This window comes from Bombus terrestris, chromosome 6 (assembly GCF_910591885.1).
Source record: "Bombus terrestris chromosome 6, iyBomTerr1.2, whole genome shotgun sequence".
NCBI lineage: Eukaryota > Metazoa > Arthropoda > Insecta > Hymenoptera > Apidae > Bombus > Bombus terrestris.
The window spans coordinates 16,701,556-16,726,938 of record NC_063274.1 but is presented as its reverse complement, the minus strand read 5'-3'; the positions used below and the strand labels follow the sequence as shown (position 1 = coordinate 16,726,938).

At 32.8% G+C, this 25,383-nt stretch overlaps 1 protein-coding gene across 7 annotated transcripts in view; it reads right to left on the bottom strand.

Annotated features, from left to right (window-relative positions):
- LOC100643994 (potassium voltage-gated channel subfamily H member 5) overlaps nucleotides 1–25,383 on the bottom strand; it is a 206,341-nt gene that overhangs the window by 141,462 nt on the left and 39,496 nt on the right. The window contains exon 2 of one of the 7 annotated variants that reach the window (XM_048406910.1): nucleotides 9,016–9,056. The exons of the other annotated variants lie outside the window; for them this stretch is intronic. Within the exon in view, the coding sequence (XP_048262867.1) occupies nucleotides 9,016–9,042 (27 nt within the window). The 5' untranslated portion in view covers nucleotides 9,043–9,056. The remainder of the gene's footprint in view (nucleotides 1–9,015; nucleotides 9,057–25,383) is intronic. 7 annotated transcript variants of the gene reach the window in all.

Below are 25,383 nucleotides of genomic sequence, written 5' to 3'. Positions count from 1 at the left end.
TTCCAGAAAAGTATGAATCCATTCAATGACGGTATCGTTTGCTAACCTCACGGTTTCACTTTGATCAGGAAACACACAAAGCGTACCCAGTATAAAGAAGTTGAGCGATGTGGCTTGCCTGTGTTGGAAAATTTCTATTATTTATAGTTTTGCTTTAATTTATTAGTAGACAGCGAATATTTATGTACGTTAAAATAAAAATGTACAAGGAATATATGATAGTTATGCATGTAAAATATGCAAATATGCGGAAAGGTATGTGAAGTGGTATGTCGTGATAGGTGTAGAAGGAATGCTCAGATGTTTCAACAAAAACGTTTATTAACTTAACAACTGACGTCCAATAACAACTAGCAACAAACAACAATTAACACAAGTAACAATTAACAATTAACAGTTAGCAACGCTTGGTAACGATCAATGCTTGACGCAGGTTATAGGAAGTAGAGCGCTCGTTTCACGTAATCCTTCGCACTTCACAGATCGGGGCAGACTGAATCTCTTTGATTCAAAAGCCACGCTGATTCTTTTCTTTGTTAGCCATCGATATCGCGCGCGTTTGTTAGAAGTCCGCGACGACTGCCACGTGTGCGGTCTCCCGAAAATTCGGCGAAGGAGCCGTAGGGATATCGATGACACCTAAGGCTCGTCGGCATAGCACTTTTAAGATAAAGCGCCTTGTGCCGCGAAACCGTTGGAAATTTCCGAGGTCGAGTGTCGCCACATATGTAAAATACGTCAATCATATGTTTAGTGTCAACCATACGTCAATCATAAGTTTTGGTTAAAATTTGAAGCGTTTAATTAAATAATGTTTAACTTTGCTAAACTGTGGACTTTGCTTTGACCACAGAACGCTAACTGTAAAAAAATTAAGGAATGTGGTTTACGTATGTTTGAGAATTTTAATTATTTGCGATTTTATTTAATGTAACCTGCAAATATTTATGTACGTTAAAATAAAAATATGCAATAAGTGGATAAGCAAGAAACATATGCTATTTATGTACGTAAAATATGCAAATGTACACGAGAAGTATACAGTATAGAAGTATGCCGGCGGATAACATACACGTGCGGGCATAAGGGGATTCCTTACGAAAAAGTAAGAAGAAAATATAGAATAAAACCTTTTCCCTTTATGTTTCGTTTTCAAAGAAAATCGAGTTTAATACTTTTATAGTTGAATTTGACTAATTACCAACTAGCTATGTGTAAACAATCAATAGGAGATTATTCTATATAAGAAAATAAGTAACAAATGTCGAATAAAACTTTTCCGTTATTTTCAAGAATATAGAGTTTGAATATGTTTATTTAAGAATTGACCTAACCCTTAAATTTTCAAATTTATTTTTCTCGGAAACAAAATATCTTCTAAAAAAAATGTTATCCTATATTTTCGATTTATTTTCACATGTAGAACAATGACCTGTCTATTACTTACTTCTGTTTAGACCGGAATTAGTCATGTTCAGGTATGCTGATAAATTTTCAAACTCGATTTTTCGAAAACCAAGCATTATATGAAAAGGTTATATTCTATATGTATTTTCATCTTATCTTATCATAAGAAATGTTCCGCTCATTTCCGATTGTACGTATTATTCAATCGCATCCTGTATGATATGCATCAAACATACGTTTGGTGTTGATTTTGGCCTAAATTTATAGTATTTGATTCTGGGAAAATAGTAATAACGTTTAACTTTTCTTTAAACTAACTTTAGAATTTCGCTTGAACAGCAAAACACTGAGCATAAAGAAGTTAAGGAATGTACATTACGCGTATTTGAGAATTTCTACTATTTACGGTTTTGTTTAAGTTTACGTTATATTGGTAGATCGCGAATATTTCGAAGGGTTAAAATAAAAATATGCAAAAAGCATATAATAGAATAATATATAAAATACATCAGCCATATGTTTGGTATAAATTTAGAACGTTTAATTTTGCAAAAATAATGATAATGTAATGTTTCTTTTGTTTCTTTCTAAATTTATCCTTTTTATTTATTAAAAATGTTATTAACTATTATTAAGACTAATAAATAGCGTAGTACAATCTTCTAGTTTTCGAATGTCTAAATAATTCCTACAGGATATCATAGCGCATTTTCTTACTCAAAGCAATCTTTGAACTTCTACCTTTAAAAATTCTTTTTACTTTTCATATAAAATTATTAAAAGCCATTCCTATTACTACCGAATACTTTGGTTTGATTCGAAAAAATATATTCACGAATTCTAAGCGAATTTCACATCTTCCCTTTCACATTAAGCTCGGTATAATTCGTACAAGCTTGAACAGATTCTCTCTTAATTTTCTTTCTTAATATTTTGCTCCTTGTCTATCGCCTTTATCGTTCCTCATTTCCGAAACTCACAAATATACTTAATATCAATGATTTTGCAATAAGAAAAACACGTATGTAATATCTTAAATAATGATAACGACGATACTTACGAAAGAATTTTATCGAACATGTTTAATTCCTTTATCTATAATTATCTGATAATATTTTATTATTTTTTAATATCTCATACTAAAAGACGATTAAAAATTTCCGAAATAAAATGGGAACATTGCTTCAAGCGACACCCTAGTATAAATATTCTCTCTTGCTCGATCTTCAATCACTCGTCATTCACGCCCACGATAAATGAATTCTATCATTCCAGTAATATTAACCACATTTCCTGAAATATTTAATTACCACGTTCTGCCTCGCTCTGCCATATAAATTTCGAACGCTTATCGCGTCGTTCGAACCACCCTCTCTCCCACTTCCCACCCCTCGACTACTCGAGTAAAATCGGCAGATGTGGGTCATGGGTGCAGGTAACGAACGAAAGCAATGGCGTGATCGCTCGACGAAAGGACGATTCGCATAAAATAACGGAAAACAGCAATAGTGTCTGCTGAGAACGAGCGGATATTCATTTGTGATTTAACGTCATCCGCGTTATTCGGCCAATCGCCCGTCCGTTGTTTCGCCATTTTGTATCGAGTGCGAACGAGTAGGCGAGCTCGCTCGATTCGTGACCCTCATGCCGATTGACGTGACGATTACTGGTAATAAAGTTTCTGCTATTATGGAGGCAGTCCTTAATACGGCTACAAGAGACAACGAGATAGAAGTGGCCCCGTCGACGACAAAACTGTCCACCCCGCCTGATATTTCTTCCGCTTCGACCGGAGATCTCCTCTGATTTATATACATAATATAGTCTTTCTTCTCCGTCTCGTTTGGAAGAATGGAGGAACGGAAGAAGAGAGTTTAAAAATCGCGTCCATTGTACACGGTATTTCACACAGTTGGAAAAAGTTACGATCTTCGTTCTGCAAAAATTCCTCGAATTGTTATTGCCTAATCTCGCTGTTACATCAACAAACGAGTTTTGAGGAAGGGAGGATTTATGGAAAAACCGGATTGGAAACTTGATATTTTTAGAAAAAGTGAATTCTCGCAACTGAGCAAAATTGTAACTTTCGTCCTACATTCCTTGAATTTGTACATTCCAATCTGCTTCTTGTTTCAACAAAGATATTTTACAAAAAGTAAATTTATAGAACAATTGGACTGAAAATTTAATATTTTTAGGGAAATTGACTTCTCACGACCGAGTGAGAAAAGATAAAATCATAGAAAATTTTAACCGAAAACGATAGCTTTAGAGAAAGTGAGTTCATAGAAAAATTTGTCTTAAAGCTTCGTGTTTTTAGGAAAGCTTTAACATTAAATTTAAATGAAAAGTCATGTGTATAAAGGATAATTCCTCTCAAATTCTATAACAATGGGGAAATACGACTGGGTCAAAAGCGTTTCAAAGGTCGTGGCACGATTAAAACGATTCGATATAGACAAAAAGGTCAGAGGACAGAATTAAATGGTATTGTGGGATATATATCATACATTCTGCATTACCTATATGTACTTTTGTGCATTAATGCGGTTGCGCGTTCTTTAAATGCAACTACTTGTACTATATCGTTCATGCATAAATCGATTCTCTGGTTCCAATTGCTTTAAACACTTGCACATAGCTCTACCCTATTGTGTGAAAAAGCCTGTACAGTGAAATGTATAATTTGAGAAGATTTATGGAAAGTTCGTAACAATATTTGACTTGTAGAGAGAAATCGATCGTTCCTGTTAATGGTTTTTGTTGTAAGTGAAGAGGAGAAACAGAAACTGGGATGCGTATAGGGGAGACGAGACTAGTTTTTGTTTCTGACGGGGTATTCACTCGTGCTACGTCAGGCAAGTTTGTGGAGATTTATTTTTGGGATCGTTTGTTAGAAAATAAACGGTGAATTGTGCGAAGGAAATAAAGGCGTTGTAGAAGTTCTTGCGTTTCATGTGATAAACAGTGAAGTTGAATGATCATCTAACATTTAAAAACTAATACAATAAATGAAAAAAGTTATGGAATAAAAAAACAATTATGTTAATCTCTAAAGGGGATTAATTATATTAATCCCTATCCTTAAAGATAGATACCGACTTTTTATAACTACAATTTTTCAAGCGATTGATAAATTCAAAATCATTTATTGTTTGATAAGAGAAATATGCAAATTATTCATTTTAATGGGTTACATATGGAAATATCATCAACGATTCATATCTTACGATTCAAATTCTTTATAATAATAGTTCATGATAGAAATCATATAGATTATTATAAGTACTATAGTTATGATACAAATATCAGCTTTAAACAGTTCGAGTGTCATTGATAAAATATTTGTATCCAATGCTCTGAGATAAATAGAGAGATGAATGAAATTAAACATTTTTTGATCGGACGACATTGATTCGATTCGTGTAGATTGGTCGCGACTACGCAGATTCGTTTCTATAAAAGCAAATCACGTTCTGTCAACAAAATAAAAAATGTTGACGCCCTGTGGGAGAGATGTTTTTCACGCTTCCTTCGAAATTCCGTTAAAATTTGATGAATTCGTGTTTTGTGTTTCTCTCTTGACGGCGATAGAAAGGTCCGATGACGAACGACTCGTGAAAAATCTTTTGTGCGAGAAATCGCTTGTAACTGGAAGCAAAAGATTCACGGTACTGTTACAGTCAAAATAACGAATCGTGCAAACTTTCCAACCATGTACATCGAACTATGAGAGAAATAGTTCAATCGTTTTAATTGCGTTTGTTCAACTGATTTTTATAGTTTCTCAAAACATAAAAGAGTATACTATTTTTTTAATAATTACGATCGTTCATATTTATCAAAGGTATCTGTTAAAGTTTGTAAAACAAAATTTTGCACGTAATCTATTACTACGTATATTCAACTTATCTTTTAATAAGTTAATTATCTTTAATATATTCTGTCATACATTTAAAAAACAAAATCATGCACACACATGATAATTTAGTAGGAAATAAATATTTGATATCTAACAGAACTATATTCTTGACTAAGTATGCATGTCGTAAATCCGAGGATCACTGTCGGACAAAACGAGACAATCGATGTACGGCCTGTTTGAAAGCTGACTCATTCGGTCAACGAGTAAAGTGCAGTGTAAGTAGAATAGGAGCGTTTCTCGTCAGCCACGGTCTGACGATTACTCCGCACTTGACCGCCTAATTGCATCTTCACTATTCTTTAATGGCCTCGTAATTTCTCTAATTCCCCGAAGTTCTTCGAGCGCGAAAATGTTCAAATTATTTATTGCAAACGTGTATAAACATCGCAAACAGTATATTTAGATTAATAAAGTTGAAACAAAATACGTGAATTTTTACACTTTTTAACATATGTATGTATATTGCAATTAATTTATTATGAACTGGAATATTTAGTCCCCACATTGTTTAATTAAAATGTCGACTATCTGTGAGAAAAATCTATTATTTTTCATTTCATGCGTGTTTCTATTTTGTTTTCTACTGCTTTCTAGTTAAGTCTCTTTTATCGCTTATTCTTCCTTTCATTTCATCTTAATCTCTTTATGTATTGGTTTCTACAGTGTAGTAAAAATAGTTTCAGTTTGCAAAATCAAACAAAAGAATGTTAATTAAAATAATTAATGACGGAAATGTTACACAAAATATGCAACATGTTTACTTAAGTAGTATTACTTTAGTAGTATTATTTTATAACAGAATATACTTATATTGTATTTGAATAGAAATCTGAATTTAAGAAATTCCAAATTAAAAATTTGTGTCGAGGAGTTAAAAGATTTCCTATAAAAGAAGAGATATCAGTGGAAATTTCCTACGCAGAACTTCGCAGTCTAAGCAGAATATTGATAAGTTGGTTACCGAATAGGCCATCAAATCTTTCATCAAATTAAAATCGTTAGCTATATAAAATTCGAAGATCTAATCAGAATACGAAAGATTTTAAGATTCGGAAAATGTCTCTCTATTCAGAATAACGACTGATGTAACGTATACTGACACGAGCACCAGATTCGGCCGTTTCTCGGGAGTAATGGATTCCAGGATTTACGAGCCGGCATTCTCCAAAATTACTGGCGTGTACAACGACCCTATGCAGCATATTCGCACGCCTCGTTGAGGATTTTGCAAGGTGTATGGAAAATTGAGAGAATTGTATGATAGTTTCTATTGATTAAAATGTCTATTATGACTAAATTGATAGAATATCTTATGTGCAGGAAAATATTTCATATTATATTATATGACTCATAAGTCATACTAATGAGATGTACTTGTACAAAGGACCTCTATTTTCAACAAGACTATTTCAAAAATATAGTGAAGTCGCACTGCAGTCGAGAACTTCTAGTAGTCAGAGTACATAATTACAAGAAGAGGACTCTGAAAGTTACCTTAAAGTAAAACGTATTTGACTTTGTTGGCGCTGCAAACGGTACAATAAAAGTCTAGCACTGAAGTTAAATACATCTTTTTGTAGCTAAATTGTTATATAAGTAAATGAATAGTTAAATAGTAAATGAAGCTACATGAACAATTATTCTCTTACTCTCATATTTAAGTAAACATACCTATTCGAATAGATGTTTATTTCATAATGTTTACAGTTTATTTCTTGTAACAAGGTTTGAAAGAAAAATTCTACGTTAAAATTCCAACAAACCACAAAAAGATGAACAGTCTGGTATAGTCTTGGTACTGTTAATCGGAAACTTATTGAATAAACGTACATCGAGATGACACTATTATATATATCTATTACACTCAAAGTACTGCCTCAGGAATTCAATTCGATTGACGCTTTCAGGTAACTTCGAGAAAGGTACATAAATCGAATAGAGGTAGCACAGAATCTCAAGGAAACCACCGAAGTGTTAGTGTCTATTCTATTCAGTTTCCTTTCAGGTACTACTCATTTTTGGATCCAACTATGACAAGAGATAGACATTACATGGTAACATTTCTAAAAGACATTGGACGCTAGATTCCAAACATTTTTCCTCTATTACAAGCAATTATTTACCAAAAGTTACTAAAAAGTTGTACTCTCATTATTTCTCATTAGAATATCCAAAATAGAGTACTTATAATATTTAATAGATGGACTAAAGTTTTATTTAAGTCCAATTTCTTTAGTTAATACAAATATAAACATGCATAAACACCCGCGGTCTACTTATCAGTTAATTATCGTCCAGTTAAAAAGTAAATAACAAACTGTGAAAAGATTAAATTGCAAAAGAAGCCGGTTATTTCAAACTGGAAATCGAATAGCAGAAAAAGATCTCTTCTAAATTATAACTTTTAAAAGCACGGCAGCGAATTCTCTTAAATACTCCGCTAATACACTCCACGAACTTTCAACCGCCATCAAACTTCGTTCAACTTCGGCTTTCGTCTTGCCATATTCAAATACCTGGAGACTCATAGTAGAGTGTTCTTCCTCGTTCGAATATCAGAGATTTACAGTAGAAATGCCATTTCCACGACGGCACAGACTTATCGACGAGTTCCCGTTCGATTCTCCCGTTTGCAAACGTTACAAGAACGCGTATGTAGATCAGTAAGTACGCGTAGGTCGAGAGTGGCGCGTTGTTAGCGTGTCCTATCCGAGGAGAGCGGAAAGCTCTACGGCTGAAACGATAATGACATTCTACCGCGTGCTTGGAGCTTCCTAATTAAATGGATATCGGCTTAGCCAGGTCTTGACGAGCAGCGATAAGCCAGGTTTCATTTCTTCCCACTGTGGAATTAATTAGCGTTTACTGTAGTTGGTGTACTCGTTCGATTCCTTTGTGGCTCGTATTTCTGTGAGCGGAATTGCGATGATTAAGAAACGGACGGCCCTTCTTATCGATGAAAACCATCGTCCACAACGAAACATGAATTTGTAAGATATTTTCTAGCAAATAAAAATATCTCGAAGGAATATTGAAAATTGTTGAATAACACAATAGTCAAAGGAACAACGCGAAGGAGGCAACTACCTATCCGTAGTAACATATTTGTTACTAATATTATTAAAAATAGATTTTCATATTCTATGAATAGACTGTATAGAGTGCCTCCTTTGATTTCTGAGGTGGGAGGAGATAAATTTGTTCATCTAGCTGCATTGTGTGATGTTTTTTTTCTTATTGCCGTATATTAAAGGATTTTTTAATAAATTTTCACAAATTTTTAAAATAACCTAAAAATTCTCCATTGATAATGTTATATAGTTCGCTTTACAACTATTACGCTTTGAGTATTTCATTTGATTTCTCGTTGACTGTAAATTTCGAACACTTACATAATATAATGTAATAAGATCACTTATATTGTGAATAAAACCTAACGTCCCCTCGTCAAAATAATAAATAAGTTACCATGTTCGTAAGTTTAATTCAGCATGATAGAAAAAAATGAATAAACAATTAGTGAAAGAAGTGATTATCTTCAGTCTTTTTAAAACACACGCATAAGTGCATCGACTGTTAGATTCTTTTTATATTCACACGACAAAGTGACTGGTTCTGTGCATCATAAAAAACATTCATTGATTGTGCCGTGAATTTTGAAGTGTCACAAAGCGAATACTTACAGTGTCGAAACATTTGAAGAACCGCATTTCGTAGATGGTCCCTGAAATTCATCAATTCACATCTGAATTTTTTGGCACGCTATCAGTTTCTTTCTTAATTGTGTATACACTGTGTACGCTGTAAAACTCGATCGACAATCGATAAACTGTGACGATACTTAATTATCCTATTAAAATAGCTGATGTTAAGAGAACGCAATCCTTCATCGAAGAGAATAAATTTGAATTTGAATTCACAGATAATATAAATCCAGATTCGAAGATTTTGTTTCGTTATTCTTTTCCTATTACAGGATTTTCCGCTTCTTGTACAGTTCGAAACCACATGAATATGAATGGATATCGGAAATTAGCATAATTCAACTTCCTCTTGAATAATAGTATCTACTTTACATTTAAAGTAAAATCATGTTCGCCAGAAAAGAACTAGAAGGCGAATATTTATCGCGTAGTTGCAATCAAAACATTCGGAACAAATCTTTTCGTTTATTTGTGAGATGATTAATCGGACAACAAATTTTAATAGAAAAAATTAATTTTTGTTTGATTCACGATACTACAATTAACAAAATTGAAGCAATCATATATATAAATATTATTTCACAAATATCTGGCAATATTTCTGCATTATAAACGATATTTTATATTTTCCTTAATACCGCGTTAATTTAAACTACGAGACGTATAGTTAATTTGAAATAATCGCAAATAAAAGGCGAATCGAATGACATTTTAAAGTATGTACTAATTCATCTCTAGATCAAACTATTTCTATTTAAAAATTAAGAACTTTGACTTCACTTTCCTTTATTATAAATTGAGATCATACTTTATCAAAGCAAAGAGTCAAAAAAGTATTTAGAATATCGTCCCTTCAAACACTTGACACATCAATTTTTTCAACAATGTGTTTCGTTATGACGTGACGCGACGCACAAGATGATCGACACAAACTGATGAGGTAGTGACCACAGTGCTCCACTGAAACTTCAGTGTTGGAGCTTGCACAACATAAAAGATGGACTAGAAACGTGGTTTACGCGTTTACTGAAAATAACGTTTGTGTACCGTGCAAGCCTAAGCTATCATAGACATGGCCACCGCCCTGCCGCGTAGAACACTTTGGCTGGTTTAATGAGTAAGGATCTAATTTACATTAGCATCGAGCGACTTCCTATTTAACACATACATATATCTACACGACGTTTACTGTTTCGACATTGTTGACCATGACATTAAGTACCACCATGATATACTACCTAAAGGGATTTCAAATACCGATTCTGTATATTGTATATAACCTGTGTATAACCTGTAATACTCGTCACATCCAAGCTTGCAATATATAGGTCTTAAATAAAGATAAAAGATCAGTGGTGAGTTTAAAATAATGACGCATTTCAACTATTTTATTATTTCTGTTTTGATACTATCTGATATGTAGACCGTATTAAACACTACAAATCTATAAATGAGGTGTTCATTTACCAGATCGTTTAACTCCACAAATCAAAAAGTGGAGAAAATTGATGAAATTATACAAGATAAGCATCAATCAAACGTCCTGGAAGTAAAACTTAAAAAATTCGAGTTAATCATTTTGGCCTGTGAACAACTCAAATACTATCGATATATTACTGTTAATTAACTGCATGTGATTATTTTGGAATATTATCTCGAGCAGAATGAAATTGATGAATTATTGTAAATAGTTTGTATTTAATCTAATTTTTACAATCATGCTTTTTATTAATTTCATTGTAATATAACTTATATTATGTACGGTACATTGGTATTGGAATATAACATTTGAATATTGGATTACAAATATTTTTTATAAGATCACTTACTCTTAAATTTGGCAATAAAATAGAAAATAGCTATAATGGAAGATCGAAATATCTATGTGAATCGTTTTAAATTAAAAGTAATATGTTTTATCATTGTATCAGATGCGTATCGATCCTGTTGCTTGAATTTGTTATTTTTAAATCTCCAAAATTGTACCAAACGTCAATCGATACGCGCATTCTAAAAAAGAAGAGAAAGAAGAGAAAGCTAAATGAAGAGAAAGATTCATCGGAATGTCAAGGCTAGTCAATTGTATATATCGAATGTCGCGATTCCATCTGTTCGTGTCATTTTTCATTTTGTCTCTCGTGCAGAATTATTTCCCTAATAATCTGGACTATGCACTTTCGCCTTGAGAGTTGTTTCGTGAGTTGGGAAACTATTTAAAGACAATTACTTTGCCGTAAGAAGCAAACGGGAAGCAGGAAGAAGAAGCAAATGGGACATTTTCAATTTACTTAATTATTTCAATTTTATTAATTACAGAAAACTAAGTCCGAGTTATAGAAGAAACTCTGTTCATTTGAACCTTTGGAAAATTTTCTTCAATCTATACTATTGTAATTAATAAAGTACTAAATTACTGCAAACGTTACTTTACAACAGCGTATTTTATAACAAGTTATTTCTAACAAGCATCTGTGACAAGTATTCTAATATGTGTAAAAGTATTCCGAAGAGATATCACGAATCTCTGGTAAAATCATTATGTAATACTTAATATTAGATGAACGGCAACTCATAGGTTACAAACTTCTGTTATACGACCGGCATATACAAGGTTACAGCTTTACACAAAGCACTTAAAAAGAAGAAATAAAAATAATATAAAACGCATCAAACTTTACCAAAATAATAAACGTTTTTCTTACAAGTGAAAAGTTAGAAAAAATCTGTTTTTTAATCGGATAATTCAGATATTTGAATCGACTTGAAAAACAGTGCAAGCGATATCACATCCCCTTTAACATGGATAAAATTGTAACCTGACAACATAAAAAATATTTTTCGGTGGAATAAACAAAGTGGTCCTTTTAGCATGGACAAGATTATAATGTAACAATGGAAAATACACCTTTTCAGTGTAATCGAAAAAATTATATAATAAAATAAGTTCCTAAGTAAAATCATTCGCACCGTAACCGGATTCACCGATCGATAGATAGAACGGTCGAAATTGAAGGACACTATTATTATGCATTCAATCTTCGATCGGTAACTCATCCTACGTCCCGACACACGCGTGCTTTATCTGGTTTACGATACCCAGCCGCAAATATGTAAGGGTAACACCGATCATTCTGATTTCCTTTTCTTCTTTTTCTCTCCCTGTCCCTTTTCCATTTTTTATGAGCTACCCGTTGCAATTGGAAAACGAGAACTCTCATATGTACCGTGGAACGGATTTCCATATTTGTTGAATACACAATCGTGAGAACGCTCGATCAACGATTTGTTACAAATTCAGAATTTCCAACGACCGCGACCCCATCGTTCGCCATTTCCTGCTGAACTAAAATAACTGTACTTAAATTGCTTTTCTATATCGACCACATCATTACCCTTGGAGTAAAAAATATAAACACGATCTTAAAGGAGTTGTAAAATATAATAATGTACATTTTTACATACGTATACAATGAAGACGTAAAAGTATGTGTTTCATTGCACATAAAGAAAAGACGGTTTAAAGAAAAATTAACAATTTGATACATTAGAGCATGAATAAAATACAACATAGATTTAATTTCATTTGGTACTTCGTTTCATACGAAAAGTTGAGAATTTCACAATTTGAAAAGATTAAAGACTGTTTATATGTAAAATTATATCGTAAATGATGTCCACAATGAAACTGAAGAGTCCGTCCAAGATATTAAAATATAGTTCATAATTACCTAAGCTATAGTTCTTTTATTTTTTCCTGTATCCTGCTAATGCAAACATATTTTTTCATATGAAGAAATGGTGAACATTCGGTTTCATGCAACGAAAAAACAGATGTAGATATCGGTAGATTCACGTAGATTTATATTTAACATACACATATGTAGACATATTTGCTAGCGAGAATAATATTTGCAATGCGAGAAATGTTCCATAGTATGTCTACCAGCGATTTGACCCAGAAATTGATGATTAACATTCAGGATGTTTGAACTAAACCAAAATACCAACTTCCGTAACTTAGCATTGCATCATCAATACCAACATTTCCTAAAAATCCTCAACCATCGACGTGAAAGGAATTGCTCGGATGTACTCGGGGCCTCCCTAATGAACCATTCAAGATGTTCCCTTTCGCCTCAGAGTCTGTTCAGAGACCAAAGTTTATCGGAAGGTACACGAGAAAGCAAAGCTTGCGAGGAGAGAAGCTAATCCACGGTGTCGACGTTATCCTGTCGTATCTTTTGCTATTATTACTCTCCGTCAACAGGAACCATTGTTCGTCGGTAACAATAAGGCCTAGTTCTTTTAATGGTAACAATCTACGTAGACGCTGCTTTTCACGCTCCTTAATGAGATAGAATGACACTTAAAGCACCGCGCGTGACTAAGGGCGAGCTCGACCATGGCACGTCGTAGTTAAACCGCTAAACGCCTGTGTGTCCATCGCGTGGCTCTGGTGTTATCTTGCTTTTCGCCGAACTGACAATCTGTGTTTAGTCAAGGTTGCAGAAGGGAAGAACGATGGCTCCTGAATCACCCAGCATCACACGGAAATTCCCGTGATCTCGGTTTGTCGAGGTGAAACGTAAACTCCAGAAGCTGATGAAAAAAAGTGACGAACAGTAGACCGGATTTTCCTTTTCATGGTCGACGTACCTCACGAACTGAGCTTTAATCAATCTTGTCCTTTCTGATCCCAATCCATCGACACCATACTTCAAAGTTATTTATATCATATTTTTTGTTTCATCATATTTGTAGAACGAGTGGATTGCTATAGTAAATTCAAGGGTATGTTCGTGTATGAAGTTTTGTCAAAAAACTGCTAAATTTTCGACTGTTTTAGAAAAGACTGTCAGGACTGCTTTCATGTTGGAGAAATACGAATCTGATAATCGGTTGTAAATCAGGAGTCGTAAGTGCAAGACGTATTTTGTAAAGTTGTCTCCGACCGTACATATTTTTATTCAGTTGCATTCGTGAATTAGAGCATGATATTTGATTTTCATTTAGTAGTAGAGGTGTCAGAATTTGTAGGCAACGCCTATTGAATGACGCTGCAAATATTTGAAATTTATACGATGGAAAATATGTAACAGTTAAATATTCATGAAAATACCGATAATATTGTGAAGCGGTAATATCATTGGAAACGATGAAAAACGAGGAGAACGAGTAATTATGGAGTGATTAAATATTTATATCAGAGTAGGGGTTACAAGTAAGAAGTAATTCGGAGAATGCGTGTGAAGATTTACTGGATGCCACGTGAAAATTTGACTGTACGTCGCAAGAATGCGTATTATGGGCGTGATATTGTTAAATGATATACTTATGTATTATGTATATACAAAATGAGAAAATTTGTCTCAAAAGAAGAAAGTACATCATTTCTAGTTTACCAGAGAAATATCTCACTCGGGTCGGAAAGAAAATTTTCCCATCAAGAATAGAAGACCATGTTCCGCTACGAAAAAATCCATCAAGCCGATGAGTGGTATATAAAGAAAAAATAAAGGATCCAAATATTTTTGCCGGCACTCTGTACACTACTGTATTTTGAAATATTTCGCATAAAGGAAAGATAAAATGAAACTTGTTTATATCTTAAAATTATAAATTATATATAATTTATTTCATATTATAATTAATTTGATATTATAAATTATATGTATATATAAATATTAAAATAAAATGAGAAAAATCTATCTAGTCTTTTTCTGTTATTATTGATTAAGCTACGGATTTTTTGTGGACACAATTAACAAAATGAGATTTAAATGGAGATGTGTTTTACCATCTAAATATTATAATGAATACTTTACTTTGGATATTTTGTATATTTTTACATACTATGTATATTTTACATATTTTTGCATATTTAAATGATTCATAAATGCATAAATATTTGCAGATTATTAAAATCATATAATTGGGAGATATTTATATATCCACGAATGTCAAAATATGTTAAAAATGAAAGTAGACCACTTGTATAATCCGCAAAGTATATTATTCAGTGGTACTGAGTAATTTTATTATTGCGAATAACTAGTAATTTAGAGTATCATAAATAATGATATAATAAACATAATATTTTGTACGGTAAAATACCTGCACAAAATATAATTTTATTTAAAGGAATCTTCTAATTGAGTCGGAATAAGTCTGTGCAAATTTAATGAATATGAACCAAACTAATTACACTTGGTAAATTCAAAGTTGGAATTGCTATACATGAGATGATTCCGACAAAAGAGATTTTTCCTCGATACAAAGTATTAGCTAGTATAATCGCCATTAAGTTTTCCCTAAATAGGGGATGAAGCTTCTCCAAAGAAAATTATAATATTTTTATCGAAAACTTGAACGTCGATCTCAAAATATTTTATTCTGACTTAATTAGCCGGCCAATATTTACATTTTTCGTAAAGCCCTGATTAATTTTCCATGAGATAACTTGAGGAGGATAAATTATTCAGATAATTATCCAAAAAAAAGTACACCGAATTAGCGCTTGCATCAACTTATATTACAAATTAAAGTACGAAAAGTTAACGGTAACCAATTACCAAATTGTCGGACGTTACAAAATCTGGCTGCTAATCCTCCGAGAATCTCAAGCATCTCCCCTACTTTGATAATTAGAAGGTTAACAAGATGATGATGTGGGTCAACGGAGGAACTAAGCTCAAGGGAAAGTGGATTTCCCATCCACGACCTGCTCATGCACCATGTTATGAGTTCGTGAAACACCTATCGCTACTGCGTGTTCAACTATCACTTCACACAATTTACATTTTTCACCCATAAAGTAATTTCCACACTTTGACATTTAGCTCGATTGATATATTATAGTACCTATACAAATTTATTAACCTTGCTGCGGTCTTCTAACTTTGTATGTTTCGATTTCACTATAGCTTCGACTTAAAAAAAGTGTTTAAAGGTTTCAAGAAAATTTTTATGGTAGTACAATTGACATGAGAATTCACGCTTGCCAATAATTCTTCCATGTTCTCCTCAGATTTAAGAAATTGTTTAATAAAATAGAGAAACACTAAGAATTATTTGCCAGTGTTAATATTCAAACCCTATGATATATAGTAGTGAACAAAAGAGATTTTAAAATTCATTGTGTATAATAATATAATAAGCATAATACATCGGTATTAGCTTTTAGTAAACAATTTTATCATATTAATAACAGTCATCTATTTAGAAGATATACATACGATTTATTTACTATCTATACCAATTCTTTACTATCTTCTTCACAATTTAATTCTTCTTGTCAAATATAATTCTGTTTTCTAAAATTACGGTATTTTCTTTTTGGTACCACATATCCTTTAAACTTTCTTGTGTCCTCCACTGTATTATAGTAACAACTCAATCAAACACAATACATTAGTAACTCAAACCATGTGAAATGATCAAGTATCATCCGAAAATTATGGGACTGGTTAGGCGAATGCAATATTTCAGTAGGAAACTACTAGAAACCAAAGAGTGTCTAGTGTCGTACAATCTGATTTGATTGCAGTCATTAGTTGGAGTAATTAAACGCCGGGAAGAGCTCGCTGGTGTGCGTAGCCGTTGTGAATGAAGTTCCAGTGTTCAGTGAAGTCGCTTCTCGACCCTATTTCAAAACTAGAAATCGCCAGAAACGGAAACCGCAATTGCTGGCCACAGTGTGAGAAATTCTCAAATTCCTCGCGCGGTTCCGTACATGCCAATTCACTTAAATTGTAGGAAGACCCGCCCGTGGATCCTGACTGACGTTGATCGCGCTATTCTATTTCACCACGTCGCGATAACTTCGTTTCTTGCTGACTCTGATTCGCCTTCGAGAGAAGGAACATTGTGACAAAACGTCGTACAGTTTGCTGACGTGTCGTTGTTCCGACGGTTAAGCATTTAAGTAAACGGATATAAGGATAATAGGTGCGAAGGAAGAAAACTGGTATACTGGTTAGCGGACGATAAAAGGAAATGCATTCTTTGTAAAATAAAAATAGGTGTAGTAAAACACTTATTAGGAAATAGTGGAAGGCAAAAGAAATGAAGCAGTGATAAATTAGTTACGATCTACAAAAAAGAGGCGTAAAAGTACAAGGAATAATCTAAGCCAAATATAAATGTGGGACCATATTATAGTTTTAGAAGGATATATGTTTTAAGAGAAATTTAAATTATAATATATAAGAATAGGTTTATAGTTTTATGAACTTCGTGTGTGCGAAACCAAGTGTAGAGAATATATAAGTATCTGTGAGTTTCAGAAAATGCTGTAAAACCAAGTCTATTTCGGGGCTGTGAAACCGAAATTAAATAATATATATTATAAGGATAATACGTGTGGAAGTATTATATACATATGTACATATATTACATACATATATTATATACATATATGTACATTTCTTCATTGATAAGCGTTTTAATAGAAATGATACTTAGTGTTGTCAAATACTGAAATAGATATAAATTCTTCTATAAGAAATTTTAAAGTTAAATTAATATGCTTGAAATATTTTTCACTTTTTATAAATGGGTTTTAAAAATTAGAAAATTTATTATACTCCTAATATTCATATAAGTATATCTATCTACGATTAAGTTACGCTTAATTGGTTATCCACTACAAATCTTTAATTGTGTGAATAAACTTGCTTCTATAAAAAAAAGAGGGGGTTGATGAGCATGACATAGTGTCTAATGACATCGTCAGGGACACTTTTTTAATTGATTAGCTAATTAAAAATCTGTAAACAGGAATCAATGAGCCATAACGTGAGCGCAGATGCCTTCAATAGGCAATAATTACAAAAAGCGCACCATGTAAGTGCGTAAAATATTGACGCGCGCGCAAAATACCCAATATGTTGTCAAATATTCTTAGATTAAAATAGGATACACAGATATTTAAAATTGGAAATCTCGTTCTATATAACTATTTTTTAATTGAAGTTTATTTATTTATTTATTTATTCAGTTGACGGAACGACTAATGAAGAGGAAAGAATTAATCTAATAAGATACAGGCAGAAAAATGAGTATAGTTTTAATAAAGTTTTAAGCAATGTTGGATTTTATACATGTATATATATGAATTAAAAGTTCTCTTCATGTTGAATATATTAATTTACACAATTATTGCGTATTATACAATTTTACAACAAGTTATTTTCTGTTCTCATACATGGCTAAAGATTTTTGACATTTGCGAGTTTATCTAAGAGAAGTAGTTTATTCACTATTGATTCTATACTCACTTTTCTACTGTTTCTCTTCTGTAACAATCATCGTTTGACAGTTTCGATAATAACAAAGGAAATTTCTGATGCATGAAAACTGTCTGTTAATCACCAATTGATTTTCATTAAATTCAAATGTTATTTTTTACTATTACTTATTTCTCGAATTACAGTGTGTCAACTATAAATAGTACTATGTCTGCTGCTATGAGAGAGCTATGTCAAATCTTATTATTTAAATTCGAAAGTATATAAAGCATATGAACTCTCCATTTAAAGCCCAATAAATTTTATAAAAACAATTGAGAAATTTATCGTTAAATTGGACGGGAAGCCGACAAAGTTAATTAGTCGCGCTTTTCGATAACTTTTCACGCGGTAACCCGTTGGAAAATCAGCGAAACGCACATATATCGTCTGACTGTGTTTAATTAATTAACTGCTGCACCCAGAATCGGTGCCGGTACCAATTAATTAGGCTTAATAATTTACGCCCACGTCAAGACCATTTTAATCGGATTAAAAGCATCGAATGTCATAATGTACTTTGCCAACGTAATCCGCTAAGTAGCGAACTCTACAAGAGAGAAAACGTAACTAGGAAAAAGCGTTGCAGTCGCACCGTTTCACCGCATCATACAAGGAAATCGCATTTAGATTTTAATGGGAGTCAAGATAATTTTATAACCCGCCTAATGATACGTACGTGTGAGAATACGGAGGTAAACAGTCTCCTTCTATATACAATTGTATCTATATTATACTTATTTTCTTGTTGGTTTAGTTCTTGAAATTTCAAAAATGTAATAAGGATTGTAGATGTGTTTAAATATCGCAAGCCAAGTAGATAAATTGATCGTTAAAGGCAATTTGTAGTAAAAAATTTCAGTAATTAAGAATAAATTTACATGGCCGTTCATAAGTAATAGAGCAATTAGCAACGGGGTACATTAGTAGTAAGATATACTTAAAAAGTAATTAAGTACTTTTTGTAAGCTATGGAATTATTATTTCGTGTAAATTCTTGTGATATAATCTACAGTAATAGTAAAATTCATTAGTCAAAAAGGGAGCAGAAAACACAAAAAAAAGATTTAATTGTATTATTAATGGAATTGCGAAATTCTTGTAACAGAATATATCCAGCAACTACAAAAAGTATTTATACGTATCCTTATCTTTTTTATTAGGTTCTGTCCTAATTTAACCAAATTTAATACTGTGTTCATATACCTTTTACAGCCACTGTATTATAATTGTTTCCCATTTGATCCACTTGAACCATCTATCATCAGCACCAATTCTATTATCGTCAATTTCTCACAGAACAATTTTTCTATTCTTCCCATCCGACTAAACCCATTGGGCTTATTTTTCATCATAAATATTTATAGTATAAAACTCACGCCCTTATTTTTGTAGCCTTATCTTCGCAAGCTATCTTCTCATTAACGCTACATCGAGGTGGATTCGTTCACTTAAGAATATCGAATTTAATTATTTTTAACCAGCCGAACACCCGGCACTGTTCTCGCCTGTCGAAATAACCAGAAAAGTGGAGAGGTTAATGGATTCGCACGATCGAACAACGTGGCGAGAACGGCCAATCGATAGGAAAAGCGATCCCTGTTTCCGTTGCCATTGTTCTCGATTTGCGAGTGCCACTCGCCACGCTATAGACCTAAGGATCGTTCGAATAAATTCAAATGACCGGTAAGATTAAATTATAGCGCTCTTCGCGGTTCCAACCACCGTGGACGATACAATCGAATCGCGTTTCAATCGAAGTTACACTCGAATTACATTCAACGACCGCGCAACTTCTCGCTTGCCACCGATACGCCGCTGTAATTAAAACGTCCATAGTGATTAATGAGACCGATACGCGAGCAATCGGACGTCCCTCTCGTCCCTCGTGATTTTCGACGTCTTCCAACGGTTAAATCCCGCGACATAATTGCCGAGTAAATCTTCCTATCCGCGAGTATCGGTTAAGATTTCTTCGCGTTTTTATTTCGCCAAGAAGAGAAGATTAAACGTCCAAGGAGGATGGGAAACGTGATCGCGAACGACGGAGTTTAATGCATAATAATATGTCAGTCGGAAATCTTGATGAAAAGATTTGGGATTAATGTGATTTTTATAGCGATTTAGAGAATGATTTTTTAACGTGAAATCGGGAAGATTGCGTTACACCAATAAATTTATGAAGTTGAAGGATATTTGGATTTGGCTGAGAGATTTCTTCTTGAAAATGAAAATTAATGTTACACGAGAAAATTCAATTATTTCCATCAAAATTCTATGCGAAGTGTAGCTACGAATTGCTTTGAACGACAGACAAATTTTTTAAATCTATATCGTATACATTTTGATTGTTAGCAATAAGTTTTATATTTTTCATTCCTCTATTAACAAAATTGAAAATCAGTCGAATGTTGATATCGCCAGTGTCATCAATCTATATATCTTAGAATTGGTTATAAATCTATGACTTACAATTTTAAATTGAAAAAATATCAACAGAACATCGAAGTCATTTTGTTGTACAACATATAAATGTTTGGTTCTCAGTGTTAGTTATAAAGGTTTATATCTGTCTCGGATAGCAGGCTGTTTAATTACACATAAATTAGGTTTAGTGTAATTTAATGCCTATAAATATGTAATACGCGGCTTAAATTATTGATGTGCGATTTGGTTATAATACCATTCTACAGAAATGCTGTTCGCCGTCATCTGTTCGATATTCGGCCAGAAAATCAATGTGGCTGCAGAATATGTTACTGACACGGCCGATAAATTGACTGAATTCTCGCATTAATAACTGAACGAATTTAATGGTGATTGCCATACTTTTAATCGTTGAATCGAAATTCGCTTATTTTTTTCTCTTTTTTTTATCAAACGCTATGAAACTATACATATTCTCAAATGGATTAGCTTCTTATAATAACGAACTGTTATCAAATAACCAGTAATATTCTTCCTTACTTTATTTCATATTTTTCTAACAATAACTTTAATTGAAGTTAAGGATTATATATATATATTATTTTAAAAATAATATTAACTTAAAAATTTGTTCCGTATTATCGTCCTTCCTAATTGGTAACGAAATAAGAAATTGAAAATGGTTTTGAACGGGTCAAAGAGCTCTTCAAATTTTCAACAATGTGAAATTACCAATTCATTGAGCGAACGGAATTCATTTATAGAAATGATCCCATTACAGCTATTAGAAACAACGATGAATGATTTTTAAAACCGTTTAAATTTATATATAATTTTTTAGCCTAAATACCAGTGTATAATAAATATTTAAATCACTGATTTAATTACAAAATTCAAAAGATCTAGTAAGGTTCGAACATTGGCAACATGTTTTAAAGAGTATCTATGACGTCAAGGTCTCTCAGCAATTCTTGATAACTGTATAAAACGTTTTCCGTAGTTGCGCCAAGACTACAGCTGCTGAATTAAGAATCGACAGGAGCTGTACCGTTGAAAGTTGAGAAACGAACGAAATGGAATTCCGCGTAGTCATCAATTATTCCAAACTTGTCCCAATCCTCTTTTCTGATAGTTCTCGGGAGCGAATACGAAAGTTGCCGTAATATCGATGCCCCGGTGTACCCCTGATTATGATAACTTACAACGAAGCGAGTCCTGTCATTGGTTCTTTTTAACTGTATAATGTGTTTCCTTTAACGTATAGAACTGGCAAAATTTAAATTTACAAGCATAGATTTCTATGAATTTTGTGACCATAAAAAGTACTTATACATTACATTTATTATAGCATTTATGTATTGATTAATCAAGTTCAGGTATATTAATATCATTTAGCAGTATTTTCATATGACTACAAAAATTTAATACTATGAAAACGAAATATGAAATGTAATAAAAGAAGTTAACAAATATCTTCTTGTGTTCACTGTATCTTTCTACAGATTTTAAATGAATAGCATCGCAATAAGAAAAGCGTTTCTGTCGTTTAAAGTTGTGAAAAATTCCTACCGAACACATTCCACTTCGATATGCTTATCGGCGTTCGATCAAATTGATGGTGGTTCAATGTCGTCACCAAGAAAGTGAGAAAATTTGTTGGAGTTTGGTTGGTAGGAAGAAGAAAAATAAAAGAGATCGAATTACATGGCGGGAAAGGACTTAGCACCGTAGATAATAAAATTGTAAAATCGTCGAATCCTTACACGTTAAGAGTCGTTAATTCGTTAACAACAATTATTGCATTGTCAAGTGTTTTAAATATCGTAGTTTATTTATTGTTCTAATTTAAATAATATCTCTAAAGCCGAAATATGTGTTCTTGTATCACGAGGCTACACTTGACGTTGTACTTACACTTCACTCGTCGACAAAATATGACGAAAAAGAAAAATCCACAAATCGCCGAAACAGAATGGACAACAGTAAATTTCGACGCGAGTCATGCATCATCGTGCGTTCACTGGATACGGAAAAGTCAGCGAGGAAATGGCGCGTGTGGGCCTTTTAATCTCGCAAATTGCTCCTGGCGACGACGAACACGTCAATTCCGGCGGCGAGCCGTACGGTGCTAACAGCTGCCACTATCCGCAGCTCCTAGTGTAGTGACACCACGGTTCTTCATTAGCAACCGTACTAACGAGGCCTCTCGTGGCGAAGAGAGGAATTTTTCTAATTTGTTCGAAAGAGCGAGCAGACCATCGAACATTTCGCGCCGCTTTACTACGAAGATGAAAACTCACGCGAGTACTTTGTTGATGGGGCTCGTAACTACGTTTGTTTAGTGTTTTTAAGGAAAATTAGTCCTCTGACCAGGGAACGCTTTAACAAATTAGAGTCGTGCGTGAAAGTGGTAATTACGTGCATTGAGTAGGTTCAGTGAAGCGTACATTTCACTCTGCCTCTATCCTCTGCCAGATGTTACGTGTTTTAAGAAAAGAGCATCAATGTTTCTATTGTGCAGTAAAGATGAATTTATTCGTGAAGCTACTTATTGATTTATTTATTTTTCACTGTATGATGGCATACTAAAAAATATAGGATTTATCGTGATATTCAGTAAAGGTCGGAAATGGACAAATATAAAGGTCTTGTAAACTTAGACGTGTAACATAAAAAGCAAATAGATTTTTAATACTCGATGTTTGCGATATTGATAGGTATTCATACGACTCGTGCTGATCGTCAAAAATATATAAGAAAAAGAAAATAGTTTTTTTATAAGAAAAGGTGTTTATCAAGAAATACTTATTTATCAAAAGTATTTGAGAAATAAATTTTAGAGTGGAAATAAATAAGGCCTTAAGTGCCGAAATTAAAGTTTTATTACTATATTATTAAGTTTATTTAAAATTATACAATTTTTCGTTTACTAAAATGTTATTTATTGACAAGATGTCACAAAACTTATTTATTACATGTACCACGTCACTCTATATGACTTTACAGTATTTTTGGTTTAATATTTGAAGGACTTGTTAATTAACATAAGAGGAATTTTATATTTTAAGAAAGGATATAAGTCCATTGTCTAGTTTGCTTTAAGAGCTGAAACGGTTGATAAATCGATAAAGAATAATTTTATTTTCTTTGCTATTATTTTTCTTCTTAGATGATTGATCTTTTTTGTCGTTCTGTTACCTTCACACCCTTCATTACTTCGTCGCTTTATTGTTTTTTTAACACTGATATTATCGTGATAATACTCTCCATAAATATAATATAGCAGACACGTATATGCGTTTATTTATATTAGTGTACGCGGTCTGCCTGGTATGGTCACGTGACGAGCGACAAGCAACGAAAATAAAAATAAATTCTTGTCAGAATCAAAGGCACAACGCACATGTCTGAGCACGAAAAATTCGTACATTAAGCTTAATTTAGGGAACAGATCCTGTAACGTGCGTCCTATATCCTGTACGAAAAGCTAAAAATTCTACAGGTTATTATGATCACTTGTCTCTATATTTACTAATATTGGCTTACATATAAACAACCTTTTTAAAGAAAAACAAAATTTCTTCTTTGAATGGCGCTCATAGTTTTCTTTATTTCCCCTCTTTTATTGTTAAACAGAATATAAACGATTATTATTAAGTAATAAATGTATTAAATGTAGTTTTTCTGTTAAAAAAAATTCAAAATATTTTCAGTACTATTTCTAGCTAAAATTCGGCTGACAATAGTATAATAAGAACTCAAAGAAATGGATGGATACAATGAAATAAATTCGATGTAATGGAGCGATTGTCGATAGATTCTATTGTTGGTCAGATCACCATCTCCACGAAATATCTACAGAATATCTCGTTTCCATTCGACTGCTTCACAACGGGTATAAGAATTCGGTGCATTAGGCTACATACGTATACAGAATGCATTGTCCAACGAAAAATACATAGATATATGTTCGCGAAAACCTTTTCAGAAAATTCTAAAAAATTGTTATTGAATAACAATACGTGCGTGTATGTTGTTATACAGTACGTACTCGACCCAAAGGAGTTGAACGACGAGTCGCGTATCGTGTATATCATGAATTTCTAATACGCATCTCTCGTATTCGCTCGAGTTATGCACCTCGCTTCCATACATATTTACTCTTCTTGCAAAATGTATCGACGGGTCACCGATATTGTGCGAAATCTTATAAATACTTGAGTCTCGAATAAATCCTGTCACAGAGTGTATAACTAAAGTACACTTTCAGTTTCATAGCTCATAGACAATTTTTTACGCAGCTGATAGCTTCAGTATTCATATTTAATACAATGGATAATAAACTGTTTATTTGGTAATGACCTATTTTATGATTCCATAGAAGAATCTTGATAAATATTAGTGCAATATACATGGAAGGACTACAAATTCTGAAAACAAAATGATTAAATTTAAAATGATTTAAGTATTTAGTAAATGCATTATGACCTTAAAAAGGAAGCAAATTAAGCTAAAAGCTTTCATAGAGTGGAAACTACAAAATTTATAATATCATAATCAATAAAACAATAAATAAATAACGATCTGTACCTTTTTGTAGCTTCAAAGAATGTATATATCTCTTAAAAAGAAA